Source organism: Coffea eugenioides, chromosome 9, assembly GCF_003713205.1.
Source record: "Coffea eugenioides isolate CCC68of chromosome 9, Ceug_1.0, whole genome shotgun sequence".
Lineage (NCBI taxonomy): Eukaryota > Viridiplantae > Streptophyta > Magnoliopsida > Gentianales > Rubiaceae > Coffea > Coffea eugenioides.
This window is the reverse complement of record NC_040043.1, coordinates 4,691,270-4,715,755: the sequence shown is the minus strand read 5'-3', so window position 1 is coordinate 4,715,755 and position 24,486 is coordinate 4,691,270. Positions and strand designations below refer to the sequence as shown.

Sequence of the window (24,486 nt, the reverse complement as noted above, 5' to 3'; positions counted from 1 at the left end):
TCCTTGCTCGGGTTCCCTCTAGAGAGTGGATGCATGGGAGGGGAGTTAGTTTGTCTGGCCTCAAGATCTGTAGGGTTTCTTTTGTGCTTAATCAGCCAAAATAAACACAGCATCTTCTGCTGCTATATAAGGAATGGTCAAAAAATTTTCTTACTTTTTCATTGAATTATCTCATTTTTGGAGTTTTTATAGAGGTAACTAAAAACTTTTGTTTGTGGTCCAAATGGGGAGTGAAAAAAAAGGTTGGGGGAACAGCAAGCGAAAAAGGTTGCTTTCCAATCAGTTTGTCTTGAGATTGACAAGGAAATAGTACCCACTCACACTACTATTTTCTACATCTTGGATATTGATTCAATGTCTCCAGGTTAATTATTACATTTCATTTTAATATTTATCTTGTTAAGGTATATTCAATATTAAGTAATATTTAATGTATACTTTGTCCAAATATATATATATGTACTTTTAATTTTCTCACCCTAGTTTGACTTAGGGCATCCACAATGCTATTACACTTTGTGGAGTGTAATCCATATGCCATGTCAGCATTACACTTTCTCCTCTTTTATTACACTTTCACTCACAATGAATTATACTCCACAAGGTGTAATAGCATGGGTCCACAATTAAATCAAATATTTATTTTAATAATGTATAACTCATATCCCATAAATAAATAAAATAAATTTTAAAAATAATTTTGTTATTTTTAAAAAATAAAATACTAACTTTCATTAAATTTTTACCTTTTGAATTTTTTATTTTCTAAAAATGATATTATTAATTTTTAAGTTTGAATAATATATCTTTTTCTATCTCTCAAAAATAATATATTGTTATTTTTTCAAAAATAATTATGCAAAAAATTAAACAAATATTTGATACCTCAAATGCGAATATATCATAATAATCCATACTTAATTAATAAAATGCAAATGTAATTAGTTGAACTCCATAACATTATATTACATAATTTAAATCAAATAAAATACAAATAATAACAAAATGAATACTAATTTTAAATCATTTAAAAATGATTATAGGTCCCACAGCATCATGGATTACACGCATCATGGATTACTCGCTTGACAAGTGAGTTTTTTGGGTGTTTATCTAAAACTTTATTGTAACTTACTGTAGATATTTTTTTAAAAATTTTTGAAGTGTGTTTTTTTTGAATATTTTGAAATGTATAGTTTAAAATTTTTGAGAAGTTTTTTAAGGTTACTGTAGCTAAAGTTTTTAAAAAATTTGTAGCAGACAAATTTGACAAAAAAATTATCTGCCAAACAAGGCCATTATCAATGTATAATCTTTTTCTACATTAACAAATTTAAATTAATGCCATATAACATGAATTAAAATCATGTAAATATAGTATGCGTTCATAATTGATAGTGTAAAAGAATCGCTGCACTATCTAAAAAGTTAATCCTTTTTTTTGTCATAACAATAAGCCAATGAGGGTAGCAAAAATACACTTCAAGATAAGTGGATCCAGCTTTATAATAGTAAAATTTAGACCTGATTTCCGTAAGTAAAAGTTTTTAAAAATTGACCAACAAAGAGTACAAGGGTGGAGAGTCGAGTAAATACTCAAAATTGCAGTCCTGAGATAAAACAAACACTACTAATTAACGGTGGATAGTGATTGGATTTTGAGATTAAATGGTGAGTACCTTGAGGCAAAAAAAAAAAAAAAAAAGGTGTCCAATCGCCTTCAATTTGAAATGCTGCCAGGTGTTACCAGTCGTACGTGGATTCTGCGTCAGCATTTTATCCGTTCTTATTCTTCGTTATCCAAAAGCTTCAACAAAACCATGGGCCTAATGCTGCACCCGTGTAATGATTGCCTTTCTTTCTTTTCTTTTTCTCTTTTTCGCGTAAAATATTTCTGTTTCCGTTAAAAAGATGAAAAAAAAGGAGTAATTAAAGGACCACAACTTCCAAACAACAATAAAATGTCCGAAAAGAAAGAGAGATTTTATACTACAAATTTGACCCTCAGGGAATCTTCAGCATCTCCCATTGCATTAATCGTCACTTATATCTTGATTTCAGTGAAATTGTTAGAAATCTCGAAAATAAATTATGTACTCCCTCCGTCCCACTTTGATAGTCCCATTTCTTTTTTCACACAGTTTAAGAAAAAGTAGTTAACTTTGTTGGAAAAGTAAATTTAGATTGCTATTTTCCTAAAATACCCTCACATTAAATAGAGTACAACTTTATGGAAACTTGAATTGATGGTAAAAAAAGAATCAACTCTCATTAAATGGGGTAGGTTTATAGTAACAACAACTTACATTGAATAAGAGTATTTTAGGAAAATTAAAATACAACTACATTCTTCAATTGGAAAGTGGACTTCAATTTGGGACAGACGAAAAAGGAAAACGGGACTATCAAAATGGGACGGAGGGAGTAGTAATTATCACAAACGTTTACGATGAGAGAACAATGCGGGATGAAGAAGACATATTATATAGATCAAAATCAGTGGTGTGACTTTTGGTATCCCTATTGCCTTCGTTATTATGATAATTAATCATTTGGGGTGCACAAAGCAGGACATCAACATCAAATACAGCTGGTTATTTAACACTTGAACCAATAAAATAAAGAACTACAAAATCTCAATAGGATTAGTTTACATATTGCTTAAATTAATTGACCACGCAACTTTACACTATTTTATTAATGTGCTTGATGTGAATTTACACCAGCTTAGAAACACCCAAATGGGATCGCATCAACTTCATTTTGATTTGGTGGGAAAAAAAAGGTTGTAGTATACGAATTGTGTACAAACTCAGTATGTTTAATTAATCCAACTGTTTGAACTCTTAAACAAGAATGGTACACCTAAAAAACAGTTCAATTTAATTTGTTTACTTGATTTAACGCCCGAATTAATGAAATATATATATATTTTTTGTCGACACAGGAATATCCTGAAACCGAGTTAATGGAATAGTTCGAGTTGTATTACGAAAGCAAGGAAAGTAACTTTGGATAAGGATTCGCCCAAAAGAATAATAACCTTGGGTAAGGATTTAGGACATAGAAAAAAGTTGTAGGATAAGAAAATAGAAGAAACGAAAAAGGAGAAGGAAAAAAAAAAAAAAGGAAGAAAGAAGAAACAAACAAAGAAAACCGCTTCTTCATCTGGCAGTAGTTTGTGGTTCATACTTATCCAACACCTCCTTTCCTCTGACCTCAGATTTGCTGTTATTATTAATATTAAAAATGCCCAAGTCACTCAAAAAGATAGAAAACTCTCAGATCCAAAATATTCCCACCACTAAATCCACCCCGCCACATAAAAATTTATCAAGTTAAAAGAAAAAGAAAAAGAAAAAGAAAAGAAAATACTACTAGTTAGTATTAGTCTCTTTTTTTTTTTGTGGAAAGAAAATTGTAGGATTTAAAACAAATAGAAAAAAAAAATACACATTTATCTTCAAATCCTTTATTCTCTTTATCCAATATGCATTTCATCTAAGTTCCTCACACTCCATAATCCTACTGCACTGCAACCCAAAAAAAAAAAAAACACACACACACACACACACAGTACACAAGGTGTTTATTTGAGTGTGTGTATATATATATTTATGACATCTACTACACAAAATATATATATGTATATTACAAATAGAAAAAGCTCCGATGAGAAATCCTCTGTACATATTCACATCCTTCTATCACATCAACATCAAAATCTAGTCCATTGCCCAGAAGTTTTTATCTAGCCTATTTCTGCAATTAGGGCTTCTCTTTTTCTTCCTTGTTTTTTCCTTTTTTTGTTTCCCACATGGTTTCCTGTCTGTCAATAGCCTGTTATGTTTGCTTCCACGATTTCTTGTTTCGAGTGTTTTCTGTTTTCAAGAAATTTTAGATTTTAGCTGTGTAAACTTCAGCTATATAGATAGATAGGTAGATATACAGATACAGATACAGCTACAGATAGTGAAGGAGGGGATTGGGAGGGATGGGGGTGGTGGGTGGGAACGATCCAGTGATGGAATCATTCTTGAATTCCATCCAAGTGGTCAAGAATGCTTTTTCGCCATTGGAATCTAGTGTAAGAAAGGCCGCCAAGGATTTTGAGCAGTGTTGGCCTCATATTACCTTCAAGAAAGGGTGTTCTAGTGTTAGTACTGATAGCAATGATGATCAGAGTAATGTAAATTTGGGCGCCCCGGGGCAGTTGGGGTTTAGGAAGAAGAATAATAACGGTGGGGGTGGTGGGCAATGTGTGGTTGGTGATGAGAAAAAGAAGGGTTTATCGATTAAATTGCCAATTAAGATGTTTGTGGGCATGTTTGTGGAGAAATGTGGGGGTAATGGGAATGTTACTAGGGCTGAGAATGTTGCAAAAATGGGGTTGCAAGAGAAGGATGGTGGAAATGGTGGGAAAGAGGATGGGGGTTGCAGTAATTGCTTGCAATTCGCAGTGGCGTGGTCTTTGTTGATTAATGGTTTTGTTCAGGCTTTTCCTAGCCCCTTTAAACATGGGAAGAAAAGGATTCAGAGGGTATGTGATGAGAATGCTGTTGGTGGTGGGACACCGCGTGTTTCATGTGAGGTTAAGGAGAAAGGGTCCAAAATGGGAGGTGGTATGGAGTTCTGTGACAAACACTTGAAGGAAAAGGAGGAAAAAGGTTTGTCATTGGAGTGTTTTCTTGGTTTTATAGTTGATCAGTTCATTCAAAATGTTCAGAAGTTTGATGTGAGAATGCAGGAAATTAAGTGCAGCAGCACTGCCGATGGTGAGTCCGGTCCAGTTGCTGATGATCAGTTTGATCATTTGAGGGCGCTTGCTAGTATTTTGGAAGGTAAAAGGGCTGATGTGAATGTATTTTTTGGAAGTTTGAAGTTTGCGCGAGTAGGAGGTGTTCCATCAAGTATTGTTGGCGTTACTTCTTCCAACAAGGAAGAGGGTGATATTGGAGTTAACAATGCTGAAACTCAGGAAGGGAGTGCGGGTGGCAATTCCCCGCAAAAGTTAGCAAATGGGTTGCTTAGCATTCCCTTATCAAATGTTGAGCGTCTGAGATCCAGCTTGTCAACTGTGTCATTGACAGAACTGATTGAGCTTTTACCTCAAGTTGGGAGACCATCAAAAGACCACCCTGACAAGAAGAAGTTGTTCTCAGTCCAGGACTTCTTCAGATACACAGAAGCAGAAGGTAAGCCTTCAGCTCAAAGCAATATCCTTGCTTCAGTCGCTTTTTCACATAGCCATCGGGGTTCTCCTTGATATAATTGTCTCACATCTTATTTAAGCTTCATGATTTGTAGCAAGTATCATACCTAATGGCAAATTACTAATAGCACTTTTATATCACTGATTAAAGTTGTTGGATTTCCTTGTATGTTGTCACATTTATGGGATTAGCTCAGTTGTTGGTTTGGAATGCCTTAGGCTTAGGTCACTTTAATTACAGTTCTGAGTTGCTTGTAGGATCATAAGAAGCTGCAGTTACTGTGAGATAGCAGGGAAAGGGAATAATAGAAAAAGAAGGGATGTGATAAATCATATTTCTTTTAGTTAGCTTTGAGATTAGGATACCCTAGACTTCAGTTTTGGCATGTGAATAGGTATGTGTTCTTAAAAATTATAGTGGATCTAGTTTTTATGTGTCCCTCAAATTACATAATCTTGTTTTCCTTCTTGAATTGTTCTTATTGCATTCTTGCAGGAAGGAGGTTTTTTGAAGAGTTGGATAGAGACGGTGATGGCCAGGTCACTTTGGAAGATCTCGAAGTTGCCATTAGAAAGAGAAAGTTGCCAAGGAGATATGCTCGCGAGTTCATGCGCCGCACTAAAAGTCACTTGTTTTCAAAATCATTTGGTTGGAAGCAATTTCTGTCATTAATGGAACAGAAAGAGCCAACTATACTTAGAGCATATACAAGTCTCTGTTTGAGCAAGTCTGGGACACTAAAGAAAAGTGAAATTTTGGCATCTTTGAGGAATGCTGGACTTCCTGCGAATGAAGACAATGCTATTGCTATGATGCGGTTTCTAAATGCTGACACTGAAGAATCTATTTCCTATGGGCATTTTCGCAATTTTATGCTTTTGCTCCCATCTGATCGGCTTCAAGAGGATCCAAGGTGAATTGGATGTATACTGCTTTAGTGTCATTATTGCTTTGGAATGATGATCGTGTTTTTAGATTTATGGTCTAATATCATCTGTATCATAGGCTCTTATAAGAGTTAAATTTAATGTATCAGTTCCATTAAGTAAATGAGCAGGGTGGAATAATTTAACTTCCAATGGTTGGCTATTCATTATTTGATCTGTGGATGGTGAGAAAAAAGAAGTGTATCTGAGGAGTGGTCAGGATAGGAATTTGGGTGTACTTACAGTTTGTCCAGTGATGCTCATAACTTTTTACTGGCAATACTTGCATGATTTTTCATTCAGCTCTTTTCTTTACCTCACTAGTGCTAATTTCTGTATTTTGGTGGGAATGTTATTTCTTCAATCTGCCTCTTTATACTTTTGTGTCTTCCCTTACTTCGTACCAAAATTTGGTCGCTCTCGTGGTGAATAGAGCATTTAGCAAATTGCTTAAATTTCTGTCAGCAATATGCTGCATCTAGTAGAACTTTTTTCTAACAAGAACTTCTATAAGTATTTGATGACATTTCATGAATGTAATTGTCATTAGTGATTTTGGCTTAGTGCTTTTTGGACAAAAAAAATCATATTTGAGAAGCACTTCGCCTTTAAAAAAGGTGTTCAATTTCATGTATTCACGTCTAATAGATGGACATGAACTGTTGCAACTTGAAGGGTAGTAACATTTTGATCTGGGCAGTTTCTAATCTTGAATTTTTATCATAGCTCTGCATGGTGTCCCATTCACACGCACACATGCAGGAATGTCTAGTACACGAGTACAATCTGATTAACTCAGAAAATAGTGTCTCACTCAATTTAATTAGTTACAGGTGTTTTCTTTAACTAAGAAAATAGTGTCCCACTCGGTTTAATTAGTTACAGATGTTTTCTTTAATCACCTCCATTTTAGATCACACACTTCCATGTGAATTACTTGCATGTTATGTTGTGTCTTTCCTTTCCAGAGTAAGCATCTGGATTATGTGATTGGCTAGTTATTCGGCTTCCTACGCACAATGTAGATTAAATTAACGTACAGCTTAACTCAATTTACATCATATATGTAGGAGTATCTGGTTTGAAGCAGCTACTGTAGTTGCTGTTCCACCACCTGTGGAAATACCAGCTGGAAGTGTTTTAAAGTCAGCACTGGCGGGAGGGCTCTCTTGTGCATTGTCCACATCTCTAATGCATCCTGTTGACACAATCAAGGTTTGTTGTTCTGTAAAAGATAATTTGGTAGTATGTTTCACTTGGGACTTCGCAGAACTTGACACCTGGAGCATCCATATATTGAACATTTTATTTTTTTACCTTGACTATCATTGAGCAAAGTATGTACTTATACTTTGGCTGCTATTGCTAACCTCAATTCTAGACTTTTGGAATGTGATTGTAGTCATAAATAGAATAATCCTAAGGGTACGTTTGGTTCTACAGAATTGGAATTGAATTAGAATTGAAATTCTATAGAATTTGAATTCTATGAATTAGAAATCCAAATCCTTGCAATTTTTTCGTTTGGAAAATACATAGAATTGATACAGAATTTATTTGGAATTCCAAATTCTTTGTTTGGATGAGAGAAGAATTCATTAGGAATTAGAATTGTTTTCATAAAACATTTGCTTACATAAAATTTTTCTTTTTTTCTTTTTTTTTTTATATAATAATTTCTTTTTTTTCTTACATTTAGCTAATTTTTACTAAAAAATTTAAAGGAAAATGCAAATTACTTTCTTTTTTGGCAAAATATCATCCAAAACCCCGAAATTTACAGTTGAAGAACGGAAAAGAAAGAAAATTTTAAAAGAATCAAGAAAAGTAGTGGAGTGGTAAAATGAATCAACTACTACTAGTATAGAACTGAAACGTCCAAGTTCCTTTTCCTTTTTCATCCCCCCAAGACACCCTCCCCAAACGCGTGCCATTAACTCTCCCATTTTCCCTTTCTTTGTTTCCTTTTCTCTCTCTCAATCAACACCACAACCACTTCGTCGAGGCACCACCTTGACCACAACTCCGTCGGCACCTACGCCACCACTGAAAATTATGGACTGAATTCCCAAAACTCCTCACCACACTTCTTATAAGACCCATACATAAACTCCTACTTAACTGGAAAATTAAGATACTAACTATAAAAGAACAAAAATCAGTGAGCCAAAACTCAAAAGCCTTGTATGATGGCGGAGCTGGCTCAATCCGCCGACGTCTACGCGCCGAAGACTATACAAGTTTGGAGAGCACTATTAAACTGGCTGGCTTTCTTCTTCCAGATCTTCGTTCAGATCATCAGAGGCACGTCGTCGCTGACTCAGGTCCTGTCTTACGTTGGCCTGCGCCACTCCTCTCTTCTCTCTTCTTCATCGCCTCAGTTCAAGCCTTTAGTGATGGGTGAAGGCAGCACAAGTGAAGGAGGCGGCGGCAGGAATGCTCCAACAGAGCATTAGATATGGCGATTGATAATGGAAAGAGAAGAGAGAGGTTTGAGTTTTTTCCATCACTTTTATAGTTGACCCATTTTTTAGATTTTGCCCGTACAAGACCCGCGTGTTGACCCGATTGAGGAGTTCAGTCGTGGAATTAGAATTGGAATTCTTTGGTCCAGCCAAAGAATTGGAACCATGGAATTCGATCGATTTGGAATTGCAATTCGATTCTAATTCTACTGAAAAGATAGTATCCAAACACAAGAATTGAAATTGGAGCTCCAATTCCAATTCTACACTCCAATTCTATGGGAACCAAACGTACCCTAAGTCAAATTGGGACAAACTCAATTCCACTATTCTTGAATTACTTGAATATGCGATTAAGGTAAATATGGAATCATTAGGTGCTTTGTCAGCTGCTTTCATTGGGTACTGGTTTTGAATCCAAATTTTTGTTTTCAGTGCTGTGAATGCATTTGAGGTGGCTTGCATGTAATATTTTCTCTTGGGTGTAACAGCAGCAAAAGCTCTCTTCTTGGAGCGAGTTTTATTACTGTGAACTGAGCAACTTGACTTGGGATTTACATAGATATGTGTTTTTGGGGTCTGAGTTCCACAGGTTAATCAACTTAAAGGAACAAATAGTTTAAAAGGGTCAGCTTTCGATACAAGTAGTCAAATGCCCACTGTTCAACCACAAGAAGACAATTGTTTCCTTCCTCACGTTGCAGGGCTGATTGTAAGAAAAATATTTGGACAACAGAAGTGAGAAATTCTAAAAGCTGCTGTAGGACTACTTTAAGATGAAGTAGTATGCCTGATTTGACAAGGATTTTATGGTTGAAAGTGGAGAATATTGATGGTTAGTTTGGAAACAAAAGTATGAATGTTTAATAGGTGGGACCTCAAAAAATAGATTTTAGGGCTGTTTTTTTTTTTTTGGAGCTCCTTTTACCGTTCAGCAAGATAGGATTATGGGGCATGCTGAGCTTGTTACATGATTGGGAATCATTAGTTTCTTGGTGGAAGGAAGTTAATTTGTCATTAAGTGGTTCTGAACTTGGTAGCAAAAATTTAAGAAATAAAAATAAAACGGGAATTGCAATAGGCAATGGCTTACAAGTGGCTAGTTAGAGAGAAGAGTTTACTTGGAAAAAAGTGTTATATCATATAGTTCCTAAGGATTAAAAGCATCAAAGTTCGATTTCTAGAAACTCAAGTCCACAATTGAAGCACAAGCTACGTGAAAGCTACACATGCCCTTCTTTACCATCCTTGAAACCCCAGGTATCAGAAATCGAGCATTAGAATATGCTGCCTTAGACAGGATTATAAGTGCTATTCTTTACCCATCTGGCAACCTGAACTAGAATATTAACTTGATGAAAATCACAATAGATGAAAGCTATCCCTTTTGAAAAATGTGTTCTCTGCGTAGCAATTACCAAATAAGCTGGCCATAAGTGGTAAGTTGATGAGTTATGCAGTACTGATACTTGTTTACTCTTCTTCCAGACTCGAGTACAAGCTTCAACGCTTACTTTCCCTGAAATTTTGGCCAAGCTTCCAGAACTTGGAGTTCGTGGATTATACCGAGGCTCAATTCCAGCAATTCTTGGACAATTCTCAAGGTTCTTTAGTTTCTCTCTTCTTTAGTTCATTTTACACTGTAGTTCTGGCATGCTGTGGTGTAATAATGACTAATACGCTTATATGTTATTCCAGCCATGGTCTACGAACTGGAATATTCGAAGCAAGCAAGCTTGTACTCATTAATGTTGCTCCGACACTTCCCGATTTCCAGGTAAGGTTACCGTGAAGGTTGTCTCACTGCATGAGATGACTAATTGCTGATTAGCCTTTGCCCTTATATATTTATTATGTACATCATTTATCTTGTAAATTAGTTATGAGGAAAAAAATAAAAAACATATATGACTTTTCTTATCCCTCTTGGCTTAGGACAAGCATCATAATAATGTTCTGATCCATTTCTGGTCCAAAATGTTTTTTTTTTGGGTGAAAATCTATCATTAAATGCTTTGAAATTTGTCATTTCTCTTGTTTGCAGGGACTACTAGAGCGTATAATAGCTTATCTAGACATGTATTTACTGGGGGTGGCAATTGGGCGGGTTGGGTTAGATTTGGGCGGGTTGTTTATGGGTTTGGCATAATTGGGTTATAACCCAACCCGCCCAACTTTTCAACAGGTCTATTTTGGGTTGGGCTAATTTGGGTTCACTCAAACCCTGTATACCCAAATGCCCCAAACCAGATCTCTTTTAAAATTTTTTCCCCTTTCCTCACTTTTTACTCATCTTCTTTCCCAACATGAAGAACCTATTGATACTTTGCAACAGTTGCCGGCTTCTTCAGTAGTTATAGTCCACCGTCTCCGGTGATTGATTGGTGACTTTTTCTCATATCAAAATGCCTTCAAATTCTATTTTCTGTGTAGACCTAACATGTATCCTCGTAATAAACCAAAATCCACCATAGCAACCACAAATGGAAGTGACTAGCTATAGCACCACCACTTACTCCACCATGAAACCACAAGCTCTGGAAATCAATGGATGCTTTTCACAAAGCAGTCATTAACTCAGATCTAACTTGAAAGTGAGATATAGAACTTCATCATAACAAATTATAACGCTGTATGGCTGTGGGCTACAACTTGTTGGGTTCCAGGTTGATAACTCCATTGAAGGTATCTTGGGTGTTTATTTACCAGAAATTCGATTTAGAACTTTCAACCAAAGAAGAAAGGGATGGATCTTTAGTTAGTACTTGAGGTTGAATTTTCTGTTGATCAATTCTACGATCAGGACTTGCATTGGAGAGGAAGGGATGAGGAGGAGTTAGAATTTTGAAGTTTTTTATCTTGAAAAGATTTGGCCAAGAGAGATTTAAAAATGTTAAAACCCATTGGGCATCCAATAATAAACCCAGCCCACCCAACCCAAATTGACCCCGTAACCCCTTAGACCTGCCCAACCTTCTAAAAACAGTGGGCGGGTGGGTTGGGTTAATGGGTTTGGGCTTTGTTTGCCAGGTATAGTATTTGTATTACTCAGTATACCTGCATCAGTCATTTTGAGTTTTGCTGCATGTCTAAACCAAATTAGGAGTTTTCTCTTATTAACTGTGTAAGTATTGTACTTGGGCTTCTAGGATATTCCTAAGCAGAATTTTATTGCATCTGATCAGCGATATCGAGTCTGTGTCTTTTTCTTGTCATGCATTTGTCATATTAATCGGTTTCCTTAATTGGGCTGGTTGTTAATTGATTTTACTCAATCCAGACAAATCTCCTTACCTCCCCTGCTCCTTTGTCTTTCCATGAAATGGAGTAAAACTAAAGCAAGAAAATAAATAAAAATAGAAGGAAAAGAGGGTGGAAAACAAAGGAATGGCATAGCAAAAGTACTCCCCTTCTCTTTTCTCTTTTCTGGAAAAGTGAGGACTGAATAAATAAATCAAAATAAAGGATGGAAAAGCTGGTGGAAAAAAAAAAACGAATATTGGTAAGTGCAGAATTCAGTAACAGAAGTCCTACCATGCTATACCAGATATGACAAAGATGATAAGGACTCACAGTAGTTGAAATGCTTGCAAACTGAGAAGTTTGTTGTGCTTGGCCGTTGCAAAATCAGTTTCTTAACACAAATAAGTAAAATTTAGCCCAAGAACATGTCTTGAGAGAAAAAAAGTACGCTACTTGACTATACTAAAAGTTTGTTTCCATTTTTGCTGTTAGGTCCAATCTGTTGCATCATTTTGTAGCACTTTCTTAGGAACAGCGGTGAGGATACCATGCGAAGTCCTGAAGCAAAGGTTGCAGGCTGGTTTATATGATAATGTTGGCCAAGCAATCATTGGTACTTGGCATCAAGATGGTCTTAAGGGTTTTTTCCGTGGGACAGGTGCCACTCTATTCAGGGAGGTCCCATTTTATGTTGCAGGCATGGGGTTGTATGCTGAATCTAAAAAGGTATGCTTTAGCATCCTGCAGACTAATTTTCATTCCGTGTATAAATGCTAAATTATGATTAGTGCATTAGTACTATTGAGATTTATTCTCTGTGTATAGGATACATAAGCCATTCTATTGGAGATGATTAATCACATTTCCTTTCATCCTGTTATACTTTTTTGTGTCAAGTTCTTTGTCGGACACTTGTGACAAACCTATTGTTTACTTCTTATGATGAGTGTTTTATTTTACGTTAAATTAAAATGAATAACTTGTAAGATGTGGTTTGCAACAACTGTCTTGTTACTCAGTATGATGTGTTTGCATAATTTGCCAACTGTATTTTCTTGTTATTTATGTGCAAATTGCTGTTTGCTGGTTTTAGGTTGCGCAGCAGCTTTTATGCCGTGAACTAGAACCCTGGGAAACAATTGCAGTTGGGGCTTTATCTGGCGGGCTAACTGCTGTTCTGACAACCCCGTTTGATGTTATAAAGACAAGGATGATGACTGCCCAGGGCAGGAATTTGCCATTAAGGCTGGTAGCCATCTCTATTGTTCGTCATGAAGGAGCCCTAGGATTATTTAAAGGAGCTGTGCCTAGGTTTTTCTGGATTGCCCCCCTTGGTGCCATGAACTTTGCTGGTTACGAGCTTGCAAGGAAAGCTATGGACAGAAGTGATGAAAACGGCGATCAGGGTAACCAGAAAAGGTCAGCCAGCACTGCCCAAGCATCGAAGTAAACTAGCAGTAATTGTTACCATGTCTCAAAATTTTGTCCCGCTCTCTTCTGTAGATCCTGGAAATTTTGAGCATTTTTCCAGATTAGATTAGTGATATACATGGTTCAAATTTATTCGTCGAAATCTCTGTATGGAAATGAACTACCATCGAGTTTCCATATCTTAAAAAAGACTCTTGCTGCTGAACATGTAGAATTTGTCAGGACTGGCACCCGTTCTGCTTTTTGTTTTGGAAGTACTACCCTTTTTGTACATTTTTACAGGTGACAAAAGTGCAGCTGACTTTTTATCTTTTCATCAATCTGTGATTGCACACCGAGCCATAAAATGGATCTGGGTGAAAAGAAGATTAATGCTCTTTCCAACTGAGCTGACCAAGAAAAGACAACCTGAAAGGTGGTGAGAAGTGACCTGAAAAGATTACAAATGGGAATATAAACAAGCTTACTGCCTTTTTACCTTTGGTATCAAAGTCAAAGCAGCGTGAGCACATTTAAATGGAGTAATAGTCCTTGAGCTTCTTCCAAACATCTGTCCCATAACCCCTCAAGATTGTGACGCTCTTTCTCCAACTGACCCCGAAGATCTGGAAAGGACAGCCAAAAAGTTTAGTTACATACGGTAAATTAATCAATAGTTGGATCCATAAGAGGGGGAAAAATTACTTAGTTGGAGTAATCATGTTTATCTTTTTCTTGGTTTCCCCCACATTCTGATAGCATTGCGAGAAAGGGTTCTATCTTTGTGGGTATACATATAAAAAAAGGAAAAAAAAAATCCCATGCATTTGTTGGATCCAATAGGGGATCTTTTTATTCTAGAAATATCTATCCTAAGCTGATTTTATTAGTTGACAAATCTATTATTAGCACTGTAGGAGAGGTCCGGTGAGGTAAGCACGAAAGTCTTACTATAGATTTTCAAGTTGGGCTTGTTCTTGAAATCCATGAATTCAACTGTACGTATACATTCATAGCAAAGACTGTTGAAAGTCCACATCTAGAAACTTTGAATTGTAGAACTGATAATGGTGAATAATGGATTCCTATACAAAATCATATTTCGTACAACACTGGTTGAGATTCTTTGATCTTTATTCAATCACCTTCCAGAAATTCTAATAAAACTACAAAATGTTATCCATCCATTATCCAGGGAAGGCCTTGTGTATACACATTCAACCATCACTTGATCATAAAGATATAGAAATTTCTTCAGATCAATGTCAAATTTTCAGACCCTCCTTGTTTGTTGATTGGGCATCATCATTTGACTAATCTATCTCTCCCTTGGGACAATATAAAATCGAAGGGTCGTACGGGTGTTGGAGTACCCTTTGATATCAAAGTCAAGGAACATGAGTACATTGAACTGGGAGTAATTAGTCCTTGAGCTTCAAAGCATCCATTGTTTAAACCCTCTAGATTTTGACAATTTGAATACGACCAATGCATCTTGCCAAATTGGCTAACTACTTTCAGTCTCTGCAGGCAAATTTGGGAGAATATTTATCATTCTTAATACGCCCCCACCGAATTTCTTGATAATGTTTGTGCTTGACTCGATGGGCATACACTATCACTTGGAGCGTATAAAAATGAGAAATGAAGGAAGATAACTTAGGCAATATAATAAAAGGCACATCATATATAGTGGGTGGAGTGAATTCTGAATAGGCTAATTAAAATTTGCAATTGGCTGTTTTAAAACTAACATAATGCACCAACTAGCAAGGATGTGAGTTTAGAATCTTAATGCTCTCTGACCATAGCTGCAAAAGAATCAAACCGTTCACAAGTCGATTTGATCAAGACTCGACTCGAATTTGATCAATATCAAACTCAAGCCGACTATAGAGAAGCATGTATATATATATATATATATATATATATATATTATTTTATTTTAATAGCAAAATTACATATATCCCTAGTAGTTTTATTATTTATTAAGAAAAATGCAAGAAAAATGACTATTTTATTCATTTTTTTTAAAAAAAATAAAATAATTATTTTTTTATGGTTCAAGTTTGAGGTCGAGTTCGAGTTCAAATTTTATATTGAAAGCTTGTCAAGAACATAGTAAAATTGAATCGAGTTTGGATCGATTAGATCAAAACTTTCTATTCGACTTGTTTGCCACCCTATCTCTATCAAGGCAACTCTATCAAATATCAAAATTCAGGGAACTATTAATTCATCATGCAATTTTTTTTTCTTGTTTTTGGAGTAAGAAGAGTATAAATTTCCACAATGTAAGATGAATTAGTCACCATCGAACCAGCGTTTAACAGACTTTTAAACTTATAGAAGCTTCAAATTTGACTTGAAAGTAGCAGCCCAGAAGGTTACCCTCTCAATCAGTGTAAAGGACGTCAACAATCTTGCTAGTCTTCCTTCTCATAGAAGGGCTATCGGAGTGAGTGGCAATTATAGCAGAAAAGATTTTCCAGTTTGACGCAGAAATGGGACAAAGAAATGTAACTTGTTTGAAACTATACTTCATTTTGCATCTTCTGTGAAAATGCGTAAAATGATATTTAGACTGTATGCAGGACCCGTCTGAAGGGTTAGACAAGTTAAAGAACTCCTGGGGACATGAATCTTAACAAGGAATTGAGGTCGGAGAATCATTGGATTGAGCTTTGAAGATTAGTGTGAATTCAAGAAGCCAGCAAACTTTTATTGTTTCTTTTGAATATTTCTAAGTTAAAATGAGCGTAGTTATATCGACATGCACTACCACTTAGTCCAGCTAATTGATTAAGCCCCTTAACCGATCTAGTACGTTATTAAAATACAAAAGTAAGGGCTAACTTCACTTTGCATCCCTAAACTTATGTAGCCTTTTCACTTTGTACTATAAACTTTAGTTTTGAATATTTTGCACCCTCAACTCTCAATTTTGGACGCTTCACACCCTCAAATCTCATGTTTGTCGTATTTAAATCGAATCAATGGCAATGTTAGTAAAATTAATGGCATAGAGGATCCTAAAAATCAATCGTAATTTGCTGCTGCAGCAGGTGGTCAAAATTAGCCAAGGTATTGCATCTAGAATAAAATGATACGTTGTCATTAATTTGCACTGACATTTATTTCATTAATTTTGGTAGCATTGTCATTGATTGAACTTAAATAGGACCAGCTTGAAAATTTAGGATGTAAAGTGTCTTAGAATACAAAATATCTAAAATTAAAGTTTAAAGTATAAAGTAGGAGAGTGATACAAGATCAGAAATAAAATTAGTCCTAAAAATAAGGTAGGACTTCACAAACTGCATCCTGATTGAAACTTGATATTTAAATGGGTGTGTGATATGAATATCCACAAAGAATATGGTGCAAAAAGCTCCTCTTATTCTAACTAGGGAGAATTTCGAAAGCCTCTATTCTTGAGGTTTTTCACAATTTCACCTAGAATATGTAATTTTTTAAAATTAGAGGAGAACTAGATGTAATTATCGAAAACCTTAGGGGAGGTCAATATATTATCTGTTATCATATAGTCCTCAAGTTTTTCGCTTATCTCCTTCAATTTCTCTAATTAAGTCCAACTCAAAAACAAAAGAAGAAGGAGGAAAAAGTAGTACGATTGGAAAGTCTGTTCTCTCTGTTTTAATGATTTTCAATCCTACACCAAAGTGCGTGGTGTGGAAATTGAAGATACTACTGGTGGCACTTTTATTCCCCTTTTCCTCAATATACTAAAAACCAAGAAAGAATGCATCAAGATTAGGTAGCCTAATTATAGGTTTAACAACCCAAAAAAAAAAAATATATCTATATACAAGTTGTGGGTTGGAATCAAGTAAAGAAAGGGCTTTGATTGGTGCATTATGTCTTTCAAAGAAAAAAGGAGAAAGAAAATCGAAAAGAAAAAGATACATAACCTACATGCCATAAAGAAAATTCTGGTAATGATCATACATCATAATATTCCATGAATTGCACATATTGACTGATCATTGACTGCTTGAGTGCTGTATGGTTAGTCTGATCACTTGCTTATTGTATACTTACAGATGAACCTTGACCTCATGATATTTCATTATCAATCAGCAAACTTTTTTTTTAAAACAAACAAGGAAGTCAGCTAGTGCACCTTAAAGACTGCAAGCAACTGTTGGACTTTGGGGGCAAGATAACAAAATGAAAATGCCTGATTGCCTTTAAAGATCAAAAGTTCCAATGTGGAATTAGTTTTGTTCGCTCGTCAAATAGTTTCCATAGCAGACTTCCCAACTGCAGTCTCCCTGTTCCCACCTGACATTAGTTTTTTACTTCCAGTAATCAGACCTTAGAATATTAAGGATTCCCCTTTGCTTTCCCTAGTTGATTAATTATTGTGCTCCGCGTTTGTTTCCCCCGTTAACTACGTACTTAATCAAACCGAGTTTTATCCCTTGACTATATTAATATGTTAGGTGAGTTTTGTTTGAATTAACGTGCCTCAACCCAATTACTTAATATATACTACTACTTCAATGGTGAACAGGATCTACCCATTGACATTTTCTTGGTTTAATTAGTCAATGCAAACATGCTGCAAAATCTGCTTTGAGTCAAGCTTATTGATTTGTATGTTTCATTTAGGGGAGAACTTTTATGCAATGCCCAGTCCTGTATCCATCAACTTCTGCATTAGAACTTGGCTTTTAGGTAGGGCAATTAATTAGTTTTGTATGCCTGCTTAGCCCAAAAATACAAGTACGCGAATGTAAACGGCTTTGCACCACCACACATCCGTTTAATTGGAAGAGTAAAGAAGGCAATCATTACCCTTAGCTTTGCTTTGAGATATAGTTCTTCAATCTTCATGCTTTCCTTGCAAAGTCGTTTGTAGTTATATCCGTCAAATTTGACGGATTCAATGATCTTGCAAGGCAGGATTTCCTTCTGGGCAAGGCAAATACTTGGTCATGTTTGTGTGGTTGGCGGATTCTTGTACGGAGTGGGATTTATCCAATACGCGCTCTCGAGCAGCCACTGCAGATTATCCAATACTGGGATAAACAGTGTCCATATGAATAGCCTTTGCTTTCCCTAGTTTATAATGTAGGATGAAGCTACTTCCATATATAGGCCTTATCTAAGGTATTCTATATATCTTGATACAAGGCCATTCAATTCCGGTAGATTAAGGTGTTTAAAAAGTTGCAATTCAAATTAATATCAGCCTGCAACATTGAATATTGTTGCATCAAGAATAACGACATGGGTGTGACATATTTAACTTCTTGTAAATTTTGTCTTCGCATTAAGTGGCTATTGGTCAAACAAATTACTGAAATTTATCTTACCAGCAGCAGATTGCGAAAGTCGTTGTACAAATAATTCAAGCAATATATATATATATTTCCACAAGTCGGATATAGTTTTTCTTTTCTGAAAGATAAGTCCGATGTGGATGAGACGCCACATTCATTTTCCATCTCACATTAGTCTTGCAAGACTGACCTAATTGATTTATGTATACCCCTAATATAATATGCTTCTTCCAATTTAATTCTGTAGGGCTTCTCACAGATCACTTGGCAATTTCCCCCTTCCCATTTTGGGTTCTCCAACTCAGTATGAATTCCTACTGCAATAAAAGAAACATTCCCACTTTCTTGTTTTTTTTTTTTCCTTCTTCTTTGAATTGAGGATCAGCATTTATGTTTGTGGGATCGTTGGATGATCGAATCATTCTGTCACATAACTGTCATTTACTCCCTTCAACTAGAAATGTGTCAGCTGCACCATTTTTGTTCAGAGAATGCGGTACACATTGGCTACGGAATTAATTGTAGATGTGCATGTTGATAGGCTATTAATTACTACTACCAGTTTTAGTTTCTTTTCTAGATGATTGATAATCGGTTATTTTCCTCTTTCACACGGTTGTTTGTTCTCACTTCACAGTCATGATCAATACTTCTTCTTCTTCTTCTTCTTTTTTAATTCTCAAGTTTTGGTTACAACAATCATTGATCAAACGCGGCTAGGAATGTAATCTGTTTTCAAAATCTTAATCGTAAAGACTGTGATTGCATGCCAAAGCAGTGGCAAAATTTTATAAACATGCAATATCAGTCGTGGATCATTATGTGATCAATCATGCATAATCATATTCATTAATTTTTAAATCTTTTAATGAGTATCCAACGGGCACTTGTTAATACATCAAAATTCCTTCGGACCTGTCATGTATGTGTGTGTGTTACACATACTAATAATTATTATCATATCTTATATTTATATATTTTCTCTAATTAGTCTTTTCTTTTTGAAATTTTAACACGACCCGAAACATATTTTAACGGGTGCCTAATAGTTACTCGGCACGTGCTAGACAAGCCTCAACTTTTTGTCTTGACAAAAACATCAGAAGTAACGAATTTCCAACTTTCAACAGAACCTTCTCTGGTGGCAAATCATCCATTGGGTGATTTATGACTAGAATACAAGTAGCTAAAACAAGACCTTGACATTAGCAAAAGGTCGCTATATTATGGTTGTGAATACGAGAAAAGAGTCCAAAGATATATATATCTTTCATTTGACGGACAATTTGCAAACTAGAAAAAACAAATCAAGCAAAATTTTTCTACCACAAAGTCTCTAAAGTAATGTGGACCAACTAAAACTTTCAATTTTTTGTTTGTGGAAAATGATGGTTTATAACCACATGCAATAAATTTGACAATGTGCCCATCTCATAATTCACCAAGTAAAAATTTTTAAAATTTTCTTCTTGTGTGTGGAAAATCTAATCAACATTTTAGAAAGATGTAAGGAATTTTTGTGGAGTCCATCCATCGTAGGAAAATGTAAACTCTATGACAAGCTGATTGTACTATTCCCGAATTGTAGAATAACTGATCCAAATTCCAATTTTCAAACAAATGATTAATTTCATTTCCAACCACCAGCCTTGGGGCAAATTCCGGTGGTGGTTCAATCCCCTACCGGCTCTCCGTAGGCTCAGTTGGATCTTTCCTAGATAGATTAGGATAGAGTAGAATATAAATAAAGTGACGATGATAAAAAAAAAAGATTAATTTGATATATGGGGGCCATGCATCTATAACACTTTTTTGCAAGTTGCAAGTTACAACGAGTTGACTCATCATTTTTACATATAAAATGATATTTCTTTTCATAGTTTTACATATAATCTTTTGGCATTTTTTTTTATGTAGATCATAAAATTGTCTATAAAAGGAATAACTTTTGTCTGGTTTTTTGGTTATCGGAAACTAGTAGTATATCCTAACTGTCGGAAAATTCAGTCAGCTTCGCATCACTTTTCATGAAATAATGAAGATCCAAAAGTCATTCAACTTGGACTTGCACCAAAATAAACCACCAAGAAAATAGTAGTTAATTTGAATTTTGTGAGGAGTGACCTCAAATCTTTCCCAAAAATGGATTATTTCTTCCAAGGGCAAAACTGCTATTTTTGTCATCCAAGTGCTTTCTACATCCCAACATTTTGAGTAAGCTCATTTGGATTAACTCAAATATTAGATCAGAAAAATCCATGCCCGAATATCACGATTATTACACAATACAGGTCTAATGGCTTATTGGATTGCTTAAAATGATGTTAAGGCAGAATTCAGGTGTTAATTTTTTTGTAAAAATAATTTTTGGATAGAGTATTATTTGAGATAATTTTTTTTTTGTGTTTTTTTGGTGCTGTCTGTCCTATTTTTTTTTTTTTTTTTTTTTTTTTATTATTTGGAATAATTACTGGTATCAGCATTTTTTAGATGATGTGATGTGAATGTGGAAATAAAAGTGGTTAAGGAAATAAGTAAAAAATGAATTGGGTTATGTTTATGAATACAGAAGCGAAATATATTATTGGGATAATTACCTGTCAAAACTCCTTTGGGATTAAGCTCATAAGCGGTCAATAGAGACTAATGGTGCGTGACATGGCGTACCCGGCATCTATCTCTTGGTCCTTGTCGAAGTTTGACAACCGAACCAGATAAATCAATTGCAGAGAAGATATTATTGATTAGAACTTTTCGCTTCCAATTTCCGATATTTTTGGACTAGAAAATCATAATAATCTAGGTAGTTCCCCAAATTTTTAAATATATTCCCAATGTTTTTTGGTTAATGCTAATTTTTCCTCAATAAATCTAATTATGAGAAAGAAAAGTCGTTGTCTCAAAATAGAAAAAATAAAAAAAAGATAGGGCATTCCATAACATTAATTTGCCCAAAAAGAGAGAGAGAGAGAGAAAAAAAATAGAAATAAAGACCACAAAAAGTGGTATGGAAGGTGTAACATTTGGCGTCTTGTCAATTAAGAATCGGTACAAATTCCTATGGTGCTGATAATTTTCTTCTTTAAAACCACTGGGCCAATAATGACTCAGTGACTACCAGAGAGGGGCTTAAATCCCTCCTTGGCCTATAGGCGAGGCAACGAAAAAAATCTAAGGGTTGTGCCATAACACTCTCTTGGTCTAGTTGGATCTGTATTCCCACTAGCCTCTTACCACAGCTTCCTTAGTCTTCCCCTCCCCCTAGATTAGAATAAAGTAGATTATACAAATGTATCGTTGCTGACAAAAAAACAATAATAATAATTTTCTTCTTTAAACATTTATTCTTCTCGCTACTCCTTCTTCCTCTTGGGACAAGTTGGACATAAAATATCATAAAAATACGTCTGTATTGTTAAAAGATCTACTCTTCATATAATAACTCGAAAAATACATTAATCCAATTTGAAATTGTTTAAATTTTTATTAGTATAGGTCACTGCATGCAGTCGCTTTTGTGTCCACACTTGCAGATCCTTGTTTACTCGACTTCTCCAAACTAGTTAAATATCCTTGCCCTGGATCGGCTTGCTTATGTCCAGAGTGGTTCCCAAGCAGCATATATATTTGCATCATCAAGAAATAAGCTTGTATTATCACAGCTTAGATGCTGTTCGGACTTGATTTCTTGATCATCTTGTGCTGCCATTCCCATGCAGATTAAGGACTTGAGATTGTCATTTTGGCATTGAAAGTTCAACATCTCAGCCTGTGCCTTGGCAAGTTCTGCTTGGAGCTCACTAATTTGCTTCTGCAGCTGACAAATTGCCCCTGCACAGCCATAAACTGGATCTCTAATCCTCGAATTCGCTTCGTAAACCATGCTGTTCACAGCATCTGCTCTTTGGTCCTCTGGGAGTTCCTGAAAGTATACAACACATAAAAAACTGTTAATCCTGTCGTTGACCTCCATATTGAATTATTGCAGCGTATGAGATGTAGATCAAGACCTGAAGCATGGAATTGCAAGATGACTTGTTCCACTTGGAGAAAATAACATGTTCTAGATACTAGACTCTAAATGTAGAAGTATCACTTACGCGTGCTTTGAAACTTCTCATTCAAACTTGTTCAATTGATAATTTTCTTTTCTTTTCCGGCAAGCATAGGTAAAAAATCTATACAAACTGTCGAGTAAGATCGTTTTCAAGTAATTACTCAGTAACGACGCCTATAATTATTCAATTTGAAATACAATCTTATCCAATTTGAGGTTGGAATTTATGTCCGAAGTAGTTAGAAAATTTGTCAAGAATTGTAGAATTTTTTGGCATAAAGCGACCTTGCTACTAGTACAAATTAATTAAAGCAAAACCTCCTTTATTGGAGGTGGTTAAAGACCCCTCCTTTGTAGAATGTGAAAGAGATTCCACTCGAGTAAAAGACATTTCACATCTCCCCTCTGCTTTTCCTTCTCCCTCCCCTTTCACCCGGTCCCCCTGGCAACCTACGTCTTTGAAGTCAAACAACGTACTTGTTGCTAGAAAACTTTACCTATGATTAAAACCATGAATGCTACTTTTTTTTTTTCTTGAAAAAAGAACAGAAAAAACACTTGCATGAATTTCTAGCAAACAATGCAAATTTAAGATTTGATTGGGGGGTTGTGAAGCTTATATATTACCTGCAACATCTTGATAATGTTGCTAGCTCCAAATACTTTATGTGCAATGGTGAACTTTAAGGGCTCAGTTGGCGGAAAGTATGGAGCCAATACACATTTCTCTGCGCATCTGCGGCGGAGGATTTTGCATGCGGCACAAGGGCTAAGAATGACTGGTGGAGGAGATGGCGGACCATTTTTGGGAGATCCAGCCCTCGGAGACAATGAAGGAGATGATGAAGGCGACAGAGGTTGATTCTGAGACGCGGCACACATGGTTGTAGTGGTAGTGGTTGTGCTGCTGCACTCCATTTCTGTAGTGAAGAAAAGGAGGACTAGTGTGTGTGTGTGTATGTGTGTGTTTTTTTTTTTTTCCCTGGTCTTCAGCTGTTTACTTTAAACCCTTTGATGGGGCTGGTTTGATTTGTGGTGGGGTGGTTCTACTTGGGTACAATGGGCAGGAATATATATAGACAAGGAAAACCCGGGAAGGGGGGCACAAAAAAGAAATTATGACGTCGTCATGCGTCATAATACTTGTAGATGACATCATGAATTTGTTTGTGAAGAATGTGACATAGACAGGAATTACATTTCTTTCTTCAAGTCACAAAAACTTTGTTGATTGTTGACTCTTGTCTTGCACAAAGCAAACCAATTCAGATGTCTTTAGCAGTTAAAAGGTTCAAAAATTAACTTTTCATTGTGCGTACCCATTTAATTTAATTAGTTTAAAGAAGAAGTATGAGAGACACCAAAGTCCATAAATGCTTATCTATTACTCCCTCCCTTTTTTTATAACTGACGTTTAAGGTTTTGCACACCAATTAAGAAAAGTTTTTCATTGCTTAAATCTGTACACTACTTTCCTTTTGTACCCTCATTAATTGTCCAATTACTAGGGTTGTTATAAAGAAAGAAGCAATAATTACTAGGAGTAGTAATTAAGAACCCTATATTGAAAAAGAGAGATAAAAGGGTAAAATTGTAAAAAATAATTAATACTGTATGGGGATAATAAAACGACAGATAAAAGTACACTAGAGCAAATTTCTTAAACGTCAGTTATAAAAAAAAGGGAGGGAGTAATTAACTTCATCATCTCAGTTTTAAGTATTTTTCATTTGACTGATCCCAAGAATTTGATTATAACAAGGTATGAACATTTATCAAAATATAGTAATATGACTAAAAAGAGGGATAAAAACGAATCAAAGTGGCGGCAAATTAGATACAGACCAGTCGAAAAGGTGGACC

The 24,486-nt window shown here is 35.5% G+C and overlaps 2 protein-coding genes across 2 annotated transcripts; one reads left to right on the top strand and one right to left on the bottom strand.

Annotated features, from left to right (window-relative positions):
• The first annotated feature begins 4,020 nt into the window (after positions 1-4,020).
• Positions 4,021-13,594, top strand: LOC113782800. The gene is made up of 7 exons (XM_027328721.1): positions 4,021-5,195; positions 5,709-6,126; positions 7,210-7,354; positions 10,093-10,208; positions 10,303-10,381; positions 12,340-12,573; positions 12,941-13,594. Exons 1-7 carry the CDS (start codon positions 4,025-4,027, stop codon positions 13,295-13,297), a joined length of 2,520 nt encoding a protein of 839 aa, XP_027184522.1. The 5' UTR covers positions 4,021-4,024; the 3' UTR covers positions 13,298-13,594.
• An 8,327-nt stretch (positions 13,595-21,921) lies between these two features.
• Positions 21,922-23,645, bottom strand: LOC113783606 (LOB domain-containing protein 1-like). Its single transcript, XM_027329789.1, has 2 exons — positions 23,251-23,645; positions 21,922-22,488 (listed from the first exon to the last, which is right to left on the bottom strand). The coding sequence occupies exons 1-2, from the start codon at positions 23,539-23,541 to the stop codon at positions 22,159-22,161; spliced, it is 621 nt and encodes a 206-aa protein (XP_027185590.1). The 5' UTR covers positions 23,542-23,645; the 3' UTR covers positions 21,922-22,158.
• Positions 23,646-24,486: the final 841 nt, after the last annotated feature.

Excerpts from the sequence above, each read along its gene's own strand:
- LOC113782800 (XM_027328721.1), top strand. The coding sequence starts at position 4,025 with ATGGAATCATTCTTGAATTCCATCCAAGTGGTCAAGAATGCTTTTTCG. Across the intron at positions 5,196-5,708 it reads CAGATACACAGAAGCAGAAG|GAAGGAGGTTTTTTGAAGAG; the intron begins GTAAGCCTTCAG and ends GCATTCTTGCAG. Across the intron at positions 10,209-10,302 it reads ATTCTTGGACAATTCTCAAG|CCATGGTCTACGAACTGGAA; the intron begins GTTCTTTAGTTT and ends ATGTTATTCCAG.
- LOC113783606 (XM_027329789.1), bottom strand. The coding sequence starts at position 23,541 with ATGGAGTGCAGCAGCACAACCACTACCACTACAACCATGTGTGCCGCG. Across the intron at positions 22,489-23,250 it reads ACATTATCAAGATGTTGCAG|GAACTCCCAGAGGACCAAAG; the intron begins GTAATATATAAG and ends GTATACTTTCAG.